At 32.1% G+C, this 16,708-nt stretch overlaps 1 protein-coding gene across 1 annotated transcript in view; it reads right to left on the minus strand.

Annotated features, from left to right (window-relative positions):
* Nucleotides 1–8,437: 8,437 nt before the first annotated feature.
* Nucleotides 8,438–16,708, minus strand: part of LOC133337819 (nose resistant to fluoxetine protein 6) — a 44,110-nt gene continuing 35,839 nt past the window's right edge. The window contains exons 2-7 of the mRNA XM_061546022.1: nucleotides 14,263–14,528; nucleotides 10,599–10,777; nucleotides 9,817–10,527; nucleotides 9,586–9,751; nucleotides 8,894–9,517; nucleotides 8,438–8,828 (exon numbers count right to left, since the gene is read on the minus strand). Of these exons, the coding sequence (XP_061402006.1) occupies nucleotides 8,700–8,828; nucleotides 8,894–9,517; nucleotides 9,586–9,751; nucleotides 9,817–10,527; nucleotides 10,599–10,777; nucleotides 14,263–14,528 (2,075 nt within the window). The 3' untranslated portion in view covers nucleotides 8,438–8,699. The remainder of the gene's footprint in view (nucleotides 8,829–8,893; nucleotides 9,518–9,585; nucleotides 9,752–9,816; nucleotides 10,528–10,598; nucleotides 10,778–14,262; nucleotides 14,529–16,708) is intronic.

Genomic DNA, 16,708 nt, shown 5'->3' on the forward strand with positions numbered 1-16,708 from the left:
AAAGTTTACGAATGAGGTGGGATAGAGACTAGAGAGCGGGGTTTTACACTTATCGGGATTGGTGTTGAGAGTTTCTCTCTCATTGGTAAATTGTGAATTGAGTAGGAACAAAAAAGTACGAAAAGGTGCCTAAAATTCTACTTCAAATGATAATAAATCATAATTATCGAGAAATATTGGCCAATATTTATACCAGTTGTTTGCATAAATAATTGGTTTGTTCCCGTACTGCAAGAATCTACTCGATTTTACTATTTTCTTCGATACCATAAAGGAAAATTCGTTATCGTAGTAAGAAGTAGTAGATTCATGCAATACGGGAACAGACCAAATATATGTTATAATTTAAGCGTAAATGCAAGGTGTATTTAATAAGGTGTATGCATCAGCTACAACAACTAAAATTTTACAAAAACAACATTATTGTTATAGAAATTAAATTGTCATGCTGACAATTAGTTATTGACATGAAGAAACAAAAACAAAATAATAATAATAACAAATGTTGAAGAATTAAATTAAACTTTTTTCGAAAGAACGAGAATAAATTTGCTGTTCTGGACGATACGATTATTTATTTACAAATTATTTTACAAAATTTTAAATTTACAAATTTTAAGGCGCGGTCGCGGACGTTTTTGAACTTTTTCTCACAAATAACCTATGGGATTCTGAGATATTAACCATACAAGTTCTGTAGGTGCGAAATTTGCTTGTGCAAATAAATATTCCGGCCCGGTCGCGGATCATTTCGAAAATTGTATCACAAGTAGTCCTTGTGTTCCTGAGATATTTGTGTTAAATATTATTCCAAATCTGTCATTCTAAAAGAAAAGACAAGTTGGGTGGTCAATTGGGCTTTGTTGGCTATAGACCTTCACCTGTGGACTAATTCCAACCCGGGCTACGTAACACAATCTCAATGTAATTAATGAAGTATTCATAAGAAAACCAGTATGGAAAACTCGGACGGGGTCGACGGTATAGACTTGGGATCTTTGGTATACCATTTGTATTAAATCAAACAATTATGTATGGGAGCTATGTGTAAATCTGGATCGATTTAATGCAATGATGTGCACAAATTCGTCGCCATCAGACATACTTTGGAGGTTTGGTACATAATTCTCAAGACTATGAATCCAGAAAATTGAGCATATATAATAAACACACATCTAAAAAAAGACTTCAACGTATGTAATTTATTATTTAATTTAGGCCAAATATATTAGGATTTACAGGTTAATTTTTAGGAACTTCTTTGTTTTGCCTTTTGGGACTTAAGTCTTGCATTTAAGTGGCGAATTCGAAATTGTATACGACATTTAAAAAATAATGTCTTCACATTCTTTGGAAGGGGGACAAAATTACTAGCTTCTATCAACTCTGTCTGTAGATTCCTCATTTCAGATATTTCTTCCCCGTTGAAATAATTGAACACTTTCTCTAGGTTTTTTATTTTATCCACAAAATTTGAATCTGGTTTTTTAAGGCAACCCTTTGATACTTGATCTACCCAAGTGTAGGTATTTTCTCCGCTTTCGTATTCATCGAGATTTAGTTTTCTTATTATGTAACCCGATAAATACTCCAGAGCATCTTCTTGTAGCATGCCAATATCTTCAAATTCCATACGTCCAATATCATCAATAAATTTAGTTTCTTCATATTCAATATCTTCCCCTTCCTGAAGTATTTCGGTGTCTTCATATTCAAAATCAAGTTCGTCAGTGTGCGTCGGGACTTTACATTTGTCAACGTTAAAAGTATTTGAAGCGGAATACCAATTTATAGAAACAGATTCAACTTTCCCAGACTCTCTTAAAATTTCTGTGTTTCGAGCTAAAGCATTCAATAAGTAAAATAGTAAATAATATATATATATATATATATATATATATATTTTTTTTTCAATATACCTAGGATATATTTTCGAAGCCGATATCTGAACTCCTTGGGCGTTGGGTGGTCGTTCAAGCCCCCCTTACTTCTAAGAGCTCCAAAAAAATGTTCCAGCACATCTTGATTAACTCGATCAGTTAAAATATAATTCATTGAAAATTTTTTGTTCACATATTTGTATAACATCATTAAAGAGTTGGATGTTATAATGATGCCTTTTTGGAATGGTTCCAAAGATTTCTTATTTGGGACTATTGGAGTGGACATGATTTTGATCATAGACAATAATATCTGGTCTTGTTCTTTCAAAGCAATTCCATAAGGTTCCTAAAAACATTGTAATATGAATCATATTCAAAAAGAAATTATTAATCCATCCAATAACAAAAAGTAATTTGTAATAAATGTGTAACAATTGCAATCTTAGTTTATACCTTGCCAGGATAGTTAAATACACCCATTTTCGAATTCAATATGTCGAACCAGTTATTCACCAATTGAAAGAATTCTGCCGTCTCAACTGCCTTGTATATATCATATCCTTGAGCATAAATCCACTTTATCGCACTTGCAGTGTTATTTGAAAACAGTTGGGCAGCAGTTTTAACTTTTTGTCTGGCTGTAAATTGTTATTTAAAATATATTTCTTTATAATTACAAATGACATACCAACTCCTTTCACCGAAAGATGTTCATTTGTTACTTTAAAATTAATTTTTATGTCGCTTTTTGATGTATGTTGTAAAACATCATGAATCGTTTTTGGCGTTAAGAGTTCCCCATTAATAATTAGCCCTGAATCAAGATAGTGATTTCTTACAAGTTTCAATAAATGTGGTACGTCGGCGAATACAAAAACGGGTTCGGTGGGATTTGCAGGATTTGAAAACCAAGGTTTTTCTACGTTAAAAATTCAATAAAGTTTATTCACGTTATGGGATAATGCAATTCATATAAAAGTTTAAAAAAAATACCTATGCTCACGTTTAATTCTCTTAATAATTTCCTGTTCGATGGTCCCATATCAGATACAATACCAACAACGGGGTACCCTGCATTATACAATTCCGTTATTATAGCAAAAAGGATGGTCTCCGTCATCTGACAATCAAATTTATAAAACACAGGTTGCTTCCATGATTTTTTTAATCCTCTAGCTAAAACTACTTGAACATACTTCGCTGGCTTCCGAACATATCCTCCGTCAGCGTCATACTCATACGCTTCAAATACTTTCATTTCGTCCATAGCAAGGACACATATTTTATCATCCCCCGTCATTTCTATCGATTGCTTCATCAGATCAATTGACGCCTGTATAATTCCTTCCTTTAAAGGAATTTGTTTGCTCCAGCGATATAAAGTAGTTTCGTGAGGTATTGGATAACCTTTGTTATACAAATGCCTGTACGCTCGAGGTCCAGCTGCATGCAAACATAAGCTACTAGAAATATCTTCCCATTTCCAGTTATATCTTCGAGGATTTTGTAGTTTTTTTATTTGATTGTTAGTAAATATCGGATGTAAAAATTTATTTATATTATTCAATTCTTCATTTTTTTCATTCAGGCTTTCTTTAAGCTTCTTATTTTCTAAGGTTAGTAGTTGGTTATCTTTTCTCAATTTTTCAATTTCTATTTGCATGGTGCACAACAAAAGTATTGGCCTATAAGAAAGTGTGAAATATGTTTAAAAAGATGTAGAAGATCGTATGCAATCTAGTAAATAAAGAAGTAAAGCTGAATGACGCCGACCATATTATACTCTACAAACCCCGTTTGGTTGACAGATGCCTGCCTGGGAGGTACGAACGAGTTATATATATATATGTATATATATATATCAAGTTGAAAGACATTATCGGATAAACCACATCGCACAAAGTAATATTTTTTTCAAATCCGAAGATGTACATGCACCTAAGTGTTTAACATTTCCCCTCCCTCAGGTAGCTGCTCCTTGAATGTTGCTCAAACCTGATATGACAAAAAATCATGATATTCGATTGACATTATATAAGCAAAATTGGATCACAATCGTCAAAATAGCTATAACACATCCGATATAGTGAAATGAAGAAGTATGCGTTGAAGGGAAATAAGCCATTATATATTTCATTACATAACGAAAACATCAATTTATGGAAATGAATCAAGTTGGCTGGATTCGAAAATATAGTGTTAATGGATGTTTAACAAAGAACTTATTCTGAATTATCAATAAAAAAAGTGGACCAAAGAAAAAGTAAAATTGTAAAAAAGCGTGGCTAAATTTTCATTATACCCACCATTTCGGAGCTATGTTAAATGCTGAACTTTCAAAGTATTTATAAATTGGGGGTATTGTTATTTGTGGCCTTTATCCAAATGGCAATGTTAGCAATAACCGAAATACACAATGTCCAGAAAATTGGATGAAAATTTGAATAAAAACATCAAAATAACTACAAGTGGATAAAAACTTCATATGACAAAATTCACCCAAAATTCGTCCGTGATTACAATAAACGGACGAGGCTAAGTCTTCGAAGACTTTTGTTATAATCACAGTCATTTAATATACATATACTATGTGTATTAACACTGTACATACTCTGTTTGGGTATCCATATCCTTGAACTCTATGGTTTCATTTATCAATGTGTCCATTTCGTCGCAATTTCCGTTATCATATAAGACTCCAACATCAGATGAGCTGAATATGCAACATATTTACATTATTTTGTGTATAATAACCCATGTATATACGTACCACTCTTCAATTTGATACCCAACCAAATTGTAAAATGGATTGGGTTCCGCATTGGGTAACAAACTTTTCCTTTGAGGACCTCTTATTACGTAGGATGGAGAAAAATGGTCTTCACATATACACGATTTTGAAGACAATTCCATCCCACATATTTCACTCCAAATACGCTTCCTTTTTTCGTCCTTTGGGACACTAAAAAATGATCCGTTTCCACAAATGTCTTTCTTTTTACAAATGATACACTTTCGCATTTTTTAATAATTATGAATTACTATTTGAAAGATAAAAACAATATTTCAAATTTAAATGAAAATTTAACGTCAAAAAATGTGTTTGACAATTTACTTTACAAAAAAAAGGTAAAAAGTTTGAAACCATATGATTGTCACTTACACCTTATTAAATACACCTTGCGTAAATGTATTCACGAAAAATAAAAAAATCTAATTTCTGTTTTGGTACGTTTTTCTCAATTCGTACCTTTTGTGAACAAAAAGTGCTTACAAAGTGTTACAAAATTAAAAATAGCGCAACTCTAATTACTCTCTCAAGAGAGAGAAACTCTCAACACCAATCCCAATCCAGATAAGTGTAAAACCCCGCTAAAACGGAGCTGGATTGTTTACGAATGATGTGGGATGAAAACTAAAAGAGAACCGCAGGTAGAGAACCGAGCCATACTGAAATGTTAATGTGTAACGGCGTTGCTGGCGTAAAAAGATTTAAAATTAAAAAAAATAAACTAAGTTCATTTACACTGTCTCACGAATTCTCTTAAATCATCTGAAAGGGCACATATTGGTTAACAATTTAGAAAAAATAGGAAGAAAGTAAAAGTAGAGAAATCTCATGATGTATGTTGCTTTTAAAATTGCTTTAATATTAATTAAATTAATAAATAAATTAATTAATCTACTTGCATCGAGCGGCTTTAATTTAATATTTAATGAGAAAATTTACAATTTTTAGTACTTTCAGCCTGTTTTTGTAAAATTCAAAACGAAACAATTCGAACGAATTACTACCAAACCTTTATTTATGTAAAAAATGTTTCTTGATTCAAAACAAAAATAAATGACATATTTTTCAAAACCAAGGAGTTTGGTCGTAAGTCACTCGCTGTTTATGGCACAAAAACAGGATTGTATAGAATAGTATGGTTTTTTAGCTGGTATCATTCATTTTTGTATGATAAATCACGCAAAATTGTGCCGGTTTTAGGTATTAAATGGCGGAACAGTCTAAATTGGATTAGTCGGTAAAAGTCGAAAATCGATTTTGAGCAGGTTTGATAAAATCGAAAGATCGACTTTTTGTTCAGAGGCAAAAGTCGAAAATTCGACTTAATCAGGCTGAATTTACCATGATTTAAGTCACGATCGAAATAATGGTACTACTGATTGCAACGCGGTTTTTGTACGAAGAAATACAAATCTCCCACAATGTACCAAAATTTGCAACTGTTTTCACATGTTGTTTGTTTTTAAATTTAACGGTTGCCAAATACAAAAATAGAAGATCAAAGGAAAATAAATTTTATTTACAGAATTTTTGTGTATTTAGGCGTTTTTTACTTTCGAAACGATCAAAGTATTGCAAAACTGTTTTAATCTTCTTTTCATTTTCAAATAGCAAACAAATATTTTTATCGCAAATTAATAATTTTGTATGTATACTAACAAACATCAGCTGATCGGCATTTAGATTATGATTAAAGGTATGTGTAAACAATTAGGGCGTATTTCTGGATTTCGTTAATCGAGTCAATTTAAAATCGTATATGTAAATGCACCTTAAACGTCAAATTTATTCGATATTTGGCATGGTATAATAATAGAAGATAACAGCAAGTGTTGTTGTACAACAAACGATACAACAACCACATGGAAATTTGTTGTTGTAAGTTATACTAGTGTCAACGTCATTTGACAGAAAACTGTAAACAAACAAAAAAATTATCAACAAATTATATTTATTTTGACAACGTTACCTAAATTCCAACGAAGCGTACACAAAAATTCAACTTCCCCACAATGGCAAAATGTTTTGTACGGCCGTATTACCTAAATACGTCGAATCCATTTCTCTTAGCGAACTAAACAAAATCGCGAAGCAAAATTAAGAAATTATAAAATGTGTTCAAAAATTTTATATTCTTATTAAAAAAATTATATTTCTTTATGTTTTGTTTCTATTTTCAACAAAAAAGTTTTCAAAAAGAACTCCATTTTGTTTTGTGCTCTCATAAATTTGAGTCAATGTTTTACCAGTTTTGTGGGTTGAGGAACGGTTTTCGAGTAAAAAGTTGGAAAACATGTAAAATGAGTAGATTCTTTTAGGTTCTGGAACGGAACTTATTATATGTCTATCGTTCCACATCTTTCCTATAATTGAGTCATTTCCACTTATATTTGTAACACATATGAAAATGCAGGGAATTTCGAGTTATTCAATGAAGAAAGATTTGCTTCCTCAAACTTTCCCAGCAGGCAGATTGTGTAAATTGAATACGGGAGAATATTTAATATAGAACAATTTCAAATTGTATGCGATCCCAATTTTCCTGTTGGGTGATTTTTAAAAACATAAATTGTCAAATTCATATTGACACTAGTATTACGTTGGAATCAAATCAGCTGGGATTTGCTGTTACCTGTTATAATTGTACCATGGATATTTGGTAATAATTGTTACAAATGTTATTGGATATTTTCTTTTTACCCCAAAATCCAGAGAGTGAAATGGGAGAGAGCTAGTTTGACAGTTCTACGCTGAGAACTTACTGAAAGTTACTTGCAAATTTTATTCTAGTAAAATGTATCCAGCACATTTCTACGTATTTCAGCTGTTAATTTTAAATTTCGACCAAAGTAAACAACATTTTTATGAATTTTATTTTATAACAAATTAAAAAAAGTAATTTCATGCATTTTTAATTAAATTGCATAAACATTAGCAGTATCTTGCCGGATGTTGTCTGTTTACATTTTATATTTAATATTAATTTAAGATAATATTTGGATTATTGCCTGGAAAAAATACAGATTAAATTTTACTGGAAAGTAACCAGACACAGCTGTTATGAATGAACTATATTGCCATACATTCCACCTAGGTCCGATTTTTTGTTATTTTCAAGGACTTGGCCACATTTCAAAATATAATTATTTTGGTTCTCAATAGCTTGGCCTGAGACCTGACAAAAAATTAATATTGATTTAGCTAAGTTAAGATTAACCACTAACTAAAAAATATTTTTTATTTTAACAATCATATTGATTAAAAACATTCATAAATATTTTTGGATTTTCGTTCGTTTTATTTAGAAATCTACACTATATTCAATGTGCAAAAGAAATGTGTAAAATTTTATTGTAATACAATTTCTTCTATGTATATAAAAGTTCTTGCACAGATATCGATTATTTTTACTAGTAATTAAGTGCTTAATATTAAATAAAATTATAACAGTTTTACATAATCATTGATATAAGAAACGAAGGGAGTAGTAAAATAAGTTAAATAGTTGTTGTGATAAAAAAAGAAGAACACGAAAATGAAACGAATTTCATGGATGAAATAGAATATTTACTTAATTTACAAAAAGAATTAAATTAGTACATACATACATACAAAAATTTAGTCAAATGAATTTGCAACCAGACAATAGGGTCCTGGGCCGCGCTTTCATTTTACATTGTGAATTCGAATTACATTCGATTCATGCTCGAATTAAATTCACTTGAATAAGGTTCGTTAGTGGGATGATGTTATTGTTGAGTGACATTAGATTGGAGCTACGTAGAATGACAAGAATGTGCGAGCGAGCGAATGATGATGATTCGTTGTTGATAAATAGAGGAAGTTCGTTGTCTTGTGGATGTATGAGTAAACTTACAAATAATAACAAATATTCGGTAGTTACATATATATGTACATAATCATAGTAATAATAATAATAGTTAAACATTACGATAATAATAAAACAAATTGAAAGCGTACTTCTGGCCTCTGAGGCCTAGCGGCGGCGAACAGTGTAACACCTCTTACGCCAAACGCTTTTTTCGACTAGGCGATAAAATCTTAAGCATTGTAACGACTGGAGCTTCAAAGGACATCGAGACCACAAACGAAAGTAGATAGGAGGCGACGACAAAACCAAAGAACATTATTACCTATGAAGAAACAAAATGTATTGGTATTTTAATTAACGCCATTTAAATATCATTCAAGTACTTACCATTGTGTCACCACCCAAATGCAGTGGTGAATCAGTGTTCAGAGCCATTGAACGTATAACTATGGGATGAACCAAATAAGCACAATAAGTTACTCTGGAAAAGGGATACAGACATGGAGCCGAGAGCAATGTATTGACAAAGCCTCCATATCCTGTTGAGCATGCAATGGTTATCCATGCCAATGACAGAGCCCATGCCGAGTGGCTCAATGAACTGTAAAGGGCTGCTGTGAATTGTGACAACTCAGCACGATATAAACCGAACACCAAAACAAACAGGTTCACCGAAGTCAAAGTCCAGGCAATTGCCACTTTGGTTTTCGATAAACGTATCTTGCAATTGGTGCGGAACAGAATCCACCCAACAGCCATACCAATCAAATATGGTCCCAAACGAGTCCATGGCTTGTCATAAATCTTGTCGAACAAAGCCAAGGGATCATCGGTATCGGGTCGATGATTATTACTGAATGCGATCACAGCCGTTGTTATCCAAGAAAGCACTAAAAAGACACCTGTAGTTACGGCTGATAATTTGAAATGGCGAACTCCCACAATAAGGATCAGAGCACCAATGATGTAAAACTGGGTGTCATTTGCCAAATACCAACTCCATAACATACACTAGAGGTGGAAAAAACGAGATAGCAAAGATAAAATTAAAACAATCTATTCAAAACTTTTGAACTCACCATTTGCTCGACGGGGAACAGTGTGTTAATGTAGAGGGCATTGCGCCACCAATAATCTGGACATGTTATGTGATCCATTGTGGGCGGGTCAAATATCGAATATGTAGCCAAATATTTCATGGACACCTGAACGACACCCAAAACAAACATATAGGGAGCGGTCAATCTGTAAATGGAAATTTAAAATTATTTAAAATATATATATTCTTTTCTCTGCGTTTCAGTACTAACCTCATAAAACGGTATATAACCAAACCGAAGAAGTGTGCCGTACATCTGGTAAATTCATTTGTTCCTTTTATAAGTTTATTTAATTTGCCTTTGGCATTTGTGCGGAAGTACAAATAAGACACCAGACATCCACTTATAAAGAAGAATGTGTCTACACTAAATGGTCCATTAGTTATGGCCTGGAAGAAGAAATTCTTTTCGACATCTTTGCGCAGCTCCATATTGTCAGAATATTTAAAGATAACAATGCAGGTATGACCCAGTATAACCCAAGCCATTGAGAAAGCTCTCAAACCGTGAATGGAAGGAATCGTATCGGCGCCCACATTACGATCACAAATCGCATTGAAATTTGTTATGGCCGAAAAGGAGAGTAACAGCTCTGAATAGATACTAAGTTTTTCCGGTTCGTGTAGATGTCCTTCTAAATGTTCATCCGAGGTGCTTGTACTCGTTTCCGGACCACATTCCGTGACAGTGTGTGGCAAGTTCAGAACAATATTCAAATCCTTAAGTGTTTCCTTTTTCAATGACTCATTCGTTACAGAATCACTGTAGTCTGAGGATGCACAACCAATACCCGATGATGTTTCACTGTTATTCATCATTTCTTTGTCCTGACGACGTAACGCTTCACGGAAACGTCTTCTCAAGTAAACTTCATATAAAGTCCCGGCAAATATTAGACAAGCTACAATTGTTGAGACCACGCTAAAAATCAATGAAAAAAAATAAAAAATTGAACATTTTTTTGAAAAACATTTCTATTTCAAAATACTAACATTAAAATCCAGAATGTCCGATCCTCGAAAATGTTAAATTCTTTGTCGGTAGGTACACGAACATCTAGAAATGCAATTTCGTGCGAATCAATGGGACGTTGGGCACGAAGAGCAATTTCTTTTACATCTTCACTGCTACATGTTGATGGCAAGCAAACCCCAAGGTAGATTGTTCTAATCTGGAAATGAAAAGAAGAAAAAAAACATCAGTGTTTATCATAAATGATTATATGAAGACTAATTGGCTAATGAATCATGCTATGTTTTCCTTATTGATTTAGCTATTCTACAACTGCAAGAATCTAATCTAAGAATAAACTATTTCTTTTTTTTCAAAAAATTTACTCTTAAAGTTTTTCTGGTAGCATCAGTATTCTGGCCAGATGTGACATTAAAAAAAATACATATGTCTACATATATTAAAAACAGTGAGCGGAGCAGTATAGTCGAACGGGGCCGACCATATGATACCCTACACAACTTCCACGAAAATCGAAAATTCTGTGTTGCTACATTCTGAGCTTCGGCAATACTTCGCGATATTTGCACCCTCATGATCGACTAGAGGTCAACAAATATTATTATTATTACCAATATTCAGTACCGCCCTTCTAATTACTTGTCCAGATTTCCTTCACCGTGAGTTGTGTTGTAATGTTCGGCTTTAAATTTTTTCCTATAGATCGACTCAAAAAATAATACAAAAAAGAAAATCATTTTTCGGTCCACTTCATCCCAATATTATTATCTGATTAATATTATCTGATCATCACCCAAAATTATGTCCTCTTAGAAAGTTTCAAAGCGATCCGCGCTATCTTTTCGCCCTCTAATGTGGTAATGGGATACAAAAAAATATATATGAATACGTAAGCACCTGCAAATCTGAGTATATACGACAATATATTTATTTATTTATACATATCTATTTATAATACAATTATAAGAGATACTTCAGGATTAAGCTATGACAGCTATGGTCTTAAGCTTATGTTTTTTTATAATGATGTACTTTAAATAAGGTTATACAAATTACATTTTTTGATATATTTTAAAATAAGTTCTATGTTTTCTGGTGTTAAATTATTTAGAATATTCAAAATATTAGTTTCTGCAAATATGTTTTGTCTTTTGGTTTGGAAATAATTACAGTAAGCTAGTATATGTTTTAAATTTATTTCTGTGTTATTACAATATGGGCAAATATTACTGACATTTTTGTCTATAATGTGAGTATGGGTTAATTTTGTATGACCAAGTCTTAGTCTAGCGATTATTATTTGATCTCTTCTAGAAAGGTTCATGCTCTGATTATTTTTTAATATCTCAATTATGTTTTTTTTATCTTTATTAGTTTCTTGGAACCATTTTGATGTTTTCGCCCATGACATTTTTTTTGTTTCTCTAAATTTAATTTTAATAAAATTATTTATATCAGCAATATTTAGGTTATTGGAGGTTATTAATGGGGATTTTGTGGCAATCTTAGCTGCTTTGTCGGCTAGTTCGTTTCCATATATTTGTGTATGACTGGGTACCCAGATAATCAGTACCTTTTCTCCCAATCTTATGAGAAGTTGTCTAAATACGACAATATAATTGGCATCAATTTAAAGGCCAACGACTCCTCTTGGATATACTATCAACTTCTGGGGGTATTGACCGATCTTTATCAAAACAGGCATGTTTATTCTTTGGTCCGATCCCCTTCTCCATGTAAAATTTCACGATGTTCGGACCCTAACTGCGGCCTCTGGAGCGACCAGAAAAACCGACAAAAATTATGATATCGAAGAAAAGTTAATAAAGTTAATAGTTTGGTTCGTTTAGTTTGAATTGTAAACATTATTACAAACTGATGTTCGTTTACCCAAAAGTTCAGTATAAGAGAGTGAATTGAGAGAACAGGTTTGACAGTTGTGTCACTGAGTATTTGCAAAATTTATTCAGTAAGAATTTTCTTGTACCATCAGCTGATATTTAATCACATGTTTTGTAAACAAACAACAAACTTGTGCTCAAGTAAATTGATTGTTTTATGAATTTTATTTCGATTTTGTATCATGAAACATTAAAATGGATGAAAAACCCAAGTATTTATAAACAACATAAATTGTTCACTTGTTATCCAATTTTCTAATAAAAATGCAGCCTTTTAATTGTGCCAAATTGTTTCTTTAAATTAGGAGTGTCTATAAATCTTTTTACGGGATGTTGTTCGTTTACTTTTCGAAATTTTCTTGTAGATCTAATAGTACGTTTACATCATGGCACATTAAATAGGTAGTCCATTTAGCACAGCTGATGTCTCGATTAACTGTCAAAGTGGGTAATTTCTACTTGAATTCGATGTGCAGTGTTGCCAACCATGTAAAATATTATAAGGAAAAATTTGACACATGGTCGAGACAAAAACAAATATTTTTGTTTTGATACATCACCTTATTATTGCATCATGGTTTACATTATACCGGATTTCATTAATCCAGTGGGTTTAAATTGTCTATACCATTGTATAAATATCAAAAAAATCCGCATATAGCCCGGTAAAAAGTTCTATGTAACTTCCATTAAAATAATATGTACTGGGTAATAGTACATAATAGGTATGTTAGTTTATCAATAATTTGTACAAATATTAGGTATGTTCGTTTACTCAATAATTTATACAAAAGTGTACAAATAGTTACTGGATGTTGTCCGTTTACGCAAAAGTCTACTAAAAGAGAGCGAATTGAGAGAGAAAATTTGACAGTTGTGTTACATATTATTTGCAAAATTTTTAATGGGAAAATTTACCCAGTAAAGATTTCCCGTAACATAAGCTGATATTTCATCAGGTATTTTGTTATAATTTCTAAACAAACTAAACAATTTGTTTACAAAAAACATGAATGTTGGCAAAGTTTATTTTGATTTTCTCTTTCCTTTCAATTTCATAATAAAAATGCTGATATTTGACAGATGGTCGGGTAAAAAACAAATATTTTTGTTTTGATATATCACATTACTATTGAATCATGGATACAAATTTTTTACTGAATGTTGTTCGTTTACTTTTGGCAAATCTCTCTCTTAAGTCTCTCTTAGTAAAATCTTACTGAGTAAATGTTAGTGGAAAAGTAAACGGACATTCCTTGTGTTCCTTTTAAGATCAGATTTGAACACAAACAAATGTTGGAATAAATTTGTTTTTATTTTCATATCGAATTTGTTCAGTAAACTTGAGATATAGCTGATTTTCTTGAATGATTTTTAAGTAGGTAATGGTAGAAGCCATGGTATAATAATAGAAGGTAACAGCAAGTGTTGTTGTACAAAAAACCATACAACAACCACATGGAAATTTGTTGTTATAAGTTCTACTTGTTTTTGACAGAAAAATGTAAACAAACAAACAAAACACATTAATAAATGTTGAACCCTCAAAATAAAAATTTGAAAATCTATCAAATTTATATTTTTCGCTTCCACATCTTTCATAATTGAGCCATTGCCATATATAGTAACACATATAGCTGATTTTCCTTGAAGTAAGATTTGCTTCCTCAAACTTTGAATTTTTCAAAGTAGGTAATGGTATTACGTTGGAATCAAATCAGCTGGGAACAATTAGCAAAAATTTTGATTTTGAAAGTATGTTGAAAAATCATTCAATACTTACAACATTTGTGGGAAATGTTTCATTGAGTAACATTTTGATAATATAAAATCCTGGTACAAATGATGGATTCTCATTGTAAACTGTGGTGTATGCCTGTGTGTGTGCCTTGGCAAAGGGTAAACCGGAATTTTTAGCTGCCTGTCTGCGAGCCGCTTCATCCTCCTCATTGTCTTCGTGATAGATTGCCTTACACAGTGACATTGAACCCATCCAATAGTTATTGCCATAAAAGAAACCCGAAGCATAATGTCCGGAAGCATCGTCCACTGTAAATGGAAGAAAAGCGAAAAAGAAAAGAGATTAGTATTTTATTACAAAACAAGGGCAAAAAAGGCTTCCACCTAAACATAAGTTATGTATATATGTTTATTTAATTGTTGTAATTTTAAAAAATAGAAACAAACAGAGTTGAAAGGACAACTACTGTATATTTGGAATTTCCTGTTACCAATTATCTATTTGTGTCTGTGTTTTTTTCTTTTTCAATGGGAATTCCCAAATTAAAACATTCATAGTTAACAAGCATCAGGTTTAGCAGCAGCATTACCACGACCACCACCACTGTGCCATTGTTTGTGTTGGACTATGACTGAGTCTGCTGGAGGCATTTACAATTATTACATAACCCAATTTGTGGTTGGTAGTGGCACTACTTTTTCTTTAACCAAGTTGATGGCTTTTATTGCCATCTAGTTTTGTAACAAATTGTTGGGGTATTTCAGTAATATTTTTGTTGTTGCTATATTAGTTTTGGAATTTTGTTTATTCGGGGAGTTCTTCAAAAAAGCTTAAAGCCTCATGCGATTAATGAAAATGTGGAGATGCCACTCTATGGACTCAAATTTTCGATGCAACGCTATAAATCAGAATTTTTCAATATCTTTTCGAATTTCCTCAAAAATAATGACATGATGAAGAAGATATTTCACTTTTTGATTTCCATAATGATTATTTGGATTATGGAATTTATATAAATTTTGTGATCTATAGAAGCATTAATATGGCAACATTAACATGCTGGAACATTCCAAATAAAAAGAAAAAACAACAACGATAACCACTTTAGAGTTGTTTGCACATATTCCGCAATGCACTTTGCCTCACAATAACAACAACAAGACAAATATCTGAGGCTTTTGACAAAGCCAATGTTGAATGTTTGCCACACGCTTGCAACCCGGCAGGCGAATACAACAGACCAGACCATGCAGCAAGCAACCACTTGTTGTTGCTCGTTACCTTAATGCACAGTTTGGACAACGTAATACATAACTACAGCTGAATATTGTTTGTCTGTTACACGATACAAATATAAAAAAAAAAAAACAATTTATACAAAAATGCCTCGTTCAAGTTTCAATTTCCACATACAAAAAACTCGACTTAAAACCGGAATAGATACATTTTTCATAGCAGTTTTTTTTTCTTCTTCTTAAAAACTATAATTGGCAATTCTATGTAAACAATTCTGTTGCTTTGCAGACCTTGATCAAGGTGAAGATCAAATTTGAAGTTTTTTAGAACTATTAGAAAATTGGTAAGCAAGGCAAATGTTTTTGTTGTTTGTTTTAAATTTAAGTTTAAAATTTTGAGATCTTACATAATAGTACGTTTACATTTATTCGGATTTCGTTAACCCAGTGGGGTTCAATTGTCAATTCCTTTGCATATATGTCAAATAAATCCTCATAATGTAGGTTAAACCGGTAAAAAGTTATAATGTATAGTTCCGTTCCAGAACCTAAAAGAATCTACTCATTTTACATGTTTTGCAACTTTTTACTCGAAAACCGTTCCTCAACCCACAAAACTGGTAAAACATTAAATCAAATTTAAGAGAGCACAAAACAAAATGGCGTACTCTTTGTAAACTTTTTACTCGAGAAATTTGGCCGAGTAAAAATGGTAAACAGGAATGCCTACTTCTGATTGGCTGTTATGTTGATTTTGAAGTATTGCCATCTACTTTTGACATATTTGCTAGATTTGCGTTCCCGAATTTTTCAAATTATTTTAAACTCTGAGAGCAATTTTGAAATGTTTCCCTTTTACTAGATTTACTATTAAAAAGTACTGGAACAGACCATATATGCCATTTAATGCCTGATGAACATAGTTCCTTATACTATACATAATACTCAACGAACTTAAGCGCCATGATAATTTTTGGGCGTTACTGGGCAGGCTAATGGCGCCCAATCTCCCTTTGACCATAACGCCTAAACACAACCGGCTACAACGCCCACATTTTGTGCTCGAAAAAAAATGCAATTTCTTTACAATTTTTTTCTCGAGAATTTCGTACAAGTAAATATAGTGACAATAACGACATAAGGTCAGTATTTTGAATACTTTTATATGCTAGTTTTTTCTTTCCAAATTGATGCCTTCTGTACTAGTTCCATGTTTAATCCAAAAATATTTGGACGGAAACCTACTTTTTTAT

The sequence above is a fragment of the Musca vetustissima genome, unplaced genomic scaffold (assembly GCF_032173495.1).
Source record: "Musca vetustissima isolate MV318-11 ecotype Yass unplaced genomic scaffold, APGP_CSIRO_Mvet_v1 utg87862, whole genome shotgun sequence".
Lineage (NCBI taxonomy): Eukaryota > Metazoa > Arthropoda > Insecta > Diptera > Muscidae > Musca > Musca vetustissima.